Source organism: Octopus bimaculoides, chromosome 4 (assembly GCF_001194135.2).
Source record: "Octopus bimaculoides isolate UCB-OBI-ISO-001 chromosome 4, ASM119413v2, whole genome shotgun sequence".
Lineage (NCBI taxonomy): Eukaryota > Metazoa > Mollusca > Cephalopoda > Octopoda > Octopodidae > Octopus > Octopus bimaculoides.
This window is the reverse complement of record NC_068984.1, coordinates 97,491,889-97,496,025: the sequence shown is the minus strand read 5'-3', so window position 1 is coordinate 97,496,025 and position 4,137 is coordinate 97,491,889. Positions and strand designations below refer to the sequence as shown.

The 4,137-nt window shown below is 35.1% G+C and overlaps 1 protein-coding gene across 1 annotated transcript in view; it reads right to left on the bottom strand.

Moving 5' to 3' along the window:
* Positions 1–3: 3 nt before the first annotated feature.
* LOC106880275 (kielin/chordin-like protein) overlaps positions 4–4,137 on the bottom strand; it is a gene marked incomplete at its 3' end in the record, with an annotated part of 7,021 nt that continues 2,887 nt past the window's right edge. The window contains exon 2 of the mRNA XM_014930148.2: positions 4–1,010. Coding sequence (XP_014785634.2) covers positions 4–1,010 — 1,007 coding nt within the window. The remainder of the gene's footprint in view (positions 1,011–4,137) is intronic.

Below are 4,137 nucleotides of genomic sequence, written 5' to 3'. Positions count from 1 at the left end.
CTGATCACATTTTACGTTTCCATCATCTTTACATTCACAATCATTACAATCGTCTTTAAATTTTTGTCCAGTAACATAAATTTGTCCCTTGTATGTGCATTGACAGTTGTCCCTTATACATTTCACATTACCGTTTGTTTTACAAGTACAAGTTTCACAGCCATCTTTGAACTGTGCTCCGAATTCATAAACCTTATACTTGTAAGTACATCGACATGGATTCTGATCACATTTTACGTTTCCATCATCTTTACATTCACAATCATTACAATCGTCTTTAAATTTTTGTCCAGTAACATAAATTTGTCCCTTGTACGTGCATTGACAGACGTTGTCTTTACATTTAACTTGCCCGTTCTTTTGACAATAACAAGTGCTACAACCTTCTGTAAATCTGTCGCCTACATTAAATAGTTTTCCTCTGTAATAACATTTACAAGTTTTTTCAGTACACTTAATTGTTCCGTTACTTAGACATTTGCATGTGTTGCAGCCATCAGTGAAATTTTGTCCACTTTGATATCGCACATTATTGTAATAACATTCACATCTGTCGTTGTTACACTTCACTGTTCCTGTAGTTTGACAAATACATGTCTTACAATCAACTTTGAAAGTCTCTCCATATTTGTAGTCTTTACCATCATATTTGCATTGACAGGAGGTATTGATACATTCAGTGTAGCCAGTAGAAAGACATTTACATCTTTTACAGTCGTCTTGAAATTCATCGCCTTTTTTGTATTGCTTCCCTTTATATGTGCATGTTTTATTACAATCATTGCCGCTGCAAACTACCTGACCACTAGGTTTGCATGTACATGTTTTACATGATTGTTGAAATGTCTGTCCTGTCCTATAATGTTTACCTTGATAGATACAAGTAGATCCCTGTCCGTAATCACATTGATTATTCGTACACAATGCTTTGCCATTTTTTAAACATACACAAATATTGCATTCAGTTCGGAATATTCCTTGACGTTCTTGTCCATTATGCATACATTTTCCTGCAAAGAGAATACATATTTTAAAATTTCCTTAGAATAAATGGTATAGCAAATTTTATTTGCTATATTCATACAGGGTCACTAAAATAAAGCGAAATAACGTTAATTTAATTAACACCAAATAGTTCAGATTCCAGTAGGTGATAAATATTTTTCTTTTGCAAAACACATCTCGATCGTTTTAGTACCTGATTATTATTTTAGGACTTAGCTGTATCATCCACGAACCTTTATCACGAGCAGGTTTCAGTAGTTTTATCTAGTGTGGTATGAATAAATATTAGAAAACAGGTATTTTAAACATTCCTTAAATTCAACAACATTCGAACTAATTCTTTGTGGAATATTTTATAACGAAGGTTCGATTTAATCAGATCACTTACGCGTTATGGTGAAGGCAGCACATAACCGAGTGGTTAGGGTGCTGTGTTCTTGAGCAAAACACTTCATTTCACGTTGTTATAGCACTGTGTGGGGACCGGTTTTTGTCAAAGAATAGACCCAACTTTTCCTCTGAGTGTCGTGAAAGGCAACTAAAGGAGGTAAAGATAGGATTTGCACACCGACCTCGGAAAACCGTCACCAGTAACGACTTCCTAAACAGATCCATAGGTTGGAGGATTGTCGCCTGAGTGATGCAAAGGTGTCATCCGCCAGGAGTAGAGAATCATCAACAAATAGTGAGTGCAGCGCATGCTCCCATACTACTACATACTGTTACAGCGCATGCTCCCATACTACTACTGTTGCTACATACGCATTATACCTGACGATGTGTGCTGACTTTTTTTTCAGTATTAATATCCATTTTTATATAAATGCAATTCGTTGAGATGCAAATATCTGTATTAAATTGCCGAAAATGCACCAGGATATCATGTAAAAATGTGTGCTAATACCGCTATTGAAGGAATAATGTATTCAAATATGTATTCCATTAATGTACGCAGATATCATTATATTGAAGGAATGTTGTTTAAATGGTGTTGAATAATTGGTTTGGCTGGTTCAGTCTGCGTATTGTTACTCATATCAAAATCAAATCTATTACAAGTTTTAGAGAAAACCATTTATCTATACATAAACATTACGATGATGACAGCAGTTATTTACCTGAGACCGGGTGTATCATTCATTATCAGTAGTGAGTTGGCTAAGAATTAGGTAGCTACTTATTCGTGTATCTGAGATGTGAGAATTAAGAATGTTCAGTGTCAGTTCTTGCAGAAGTGAGAATATTGTGTTCATGGAAGATGAGTGATTCTTTTTAACCCGAAGTCGAATATTCGACCAAGAATCCTGTGTTTGTCTGTCATTTCTGGGACTTCCTAACCTAACTTGTGTGCGCCTCGTCCCTTTGCCTACGAAAGCTTGGTGCAAATCTCAATTTACAGCTATGGTAGGAAACTATGGGATTTTCCATTGATCATACGATTGCAACTGAAATACTATTGGCCAGAATTCAGGACAAGTTATACAATATACTGTAGCCATGCAGTTACACAGTTGACGTACTTTCAAGTCTTAGCCCCGCTAAACTATCTTCATAGTAATTATTTAAATACTCTGACAGGATACCAATTAAGATTAGTTCTGACTTTCACACAGAATAGGAAAAAGAATGTATATCTTTACAGAAAGTGTCATTTAAGATTAGTATCTTTCATTTACTTACAATAAAAATGTGTATTAATAGAGAAACTGGTAACATTATTTCAATTAATTTTCATACTTTAATATTTATTTCCACATTTAATTGGAGTTGTGTGGGTTTTGAGTATCTCAATGCATTGAAGATAAATCTCCTGTGGCTCTCCGGTATAAAAAGAAAATGTAATTAGATCAATGAAAGTGCTATCGGCAAAAACCTGGGTCGATACTTAGTGGTGATTAATTCATATATCACTGAGTGAATTAACTCAATATATTCTGAATGTAAAAACATATTTTTCCCATACAGTAATCCCTCGCCATATCGCAGTTCATCTAACGCGGTTCACCTATCGCAGTATATTATTTAAGCTTACGTAGATTCCTCCGTGGTGTTGTTTTGCATTTATGATAAAATAAATATATACAAATTATAAAAATAATTAAAAACATATACAGTGCAGTATTGTTTCTACTTCGCGGATTTTCACCTATCGCGGGCGGTTTAGGAACGTAGCACTCGCGATAGTCGAGGGATTACTATACTATCAGTTCTTAAAGTTGTTTAAACTATTAATATATGAGATCACGTTATGTTGGTATTCTCTGCCCACTGAATACAAGGTGTCCCTTTAATATTGTACACAAAACTACATTACTATTAAATTAAATATTTTCCAGGAGTGGCTGTGTGGTAAGTAGCTTGCTTACGAACCGCATGGTTCCGGGTTCAGTCCCACTACGTGGCACCTTGAGCAAATGTCTTCTACTATAGCCTCGGGCCGACCAAAGCCTTGTGAGTGGATTTGGTAGATGGAAACTGAAAGAAGCCCGTCGTATATATGTGTGTATATATATATATATATATATATGTGTGTGTGTGTGTGTGTGTGTGTTTGTCCCCCCCCAGCATCACTTGACAACCGATGCTGGTGTGTTTACGTCCCCGTAACTTAGCGGTTCGGCAAAAGATACCGATAGAATAAGTACTAGGCTTACAAAGAATAAGTCCTGGGGTCGATTTGCTCGACTAAAGGCGGTGCTCCTGCATGGCTACAGTCAAATGACTGAAACAAATAAAAGAGTAAAAGAGGGTATACATTATTGATTTAATGTGATTATGTTACTCAATTGAAGTGTGTTACATCTTTTCAAGGAAGTTCGAATCTTAAAAAGTAAATCGTTTAAACTTCGTTTAAAATTGTATCACATCTTAAAAAATAAAATAAACCTTCAGAATACGAAACAAATAAATCTATTGAGGAATTATATTCCAGTGAACCCAACATTGTAAGTTTCAATGGACAGAAAGTTAATGCAGATCACTTAAATTTGAGCAAATTTGTGACTCAAGAGTTACAAGATCAACACAGAAAAAGAAAATATTGACATTATATGAGAAATTCCTTTCAAACAATAGTAATTTCCTGAATAGATCTTGATATTTAGTGTGTGTGTGTGTGTGTGTGTGTGTGTG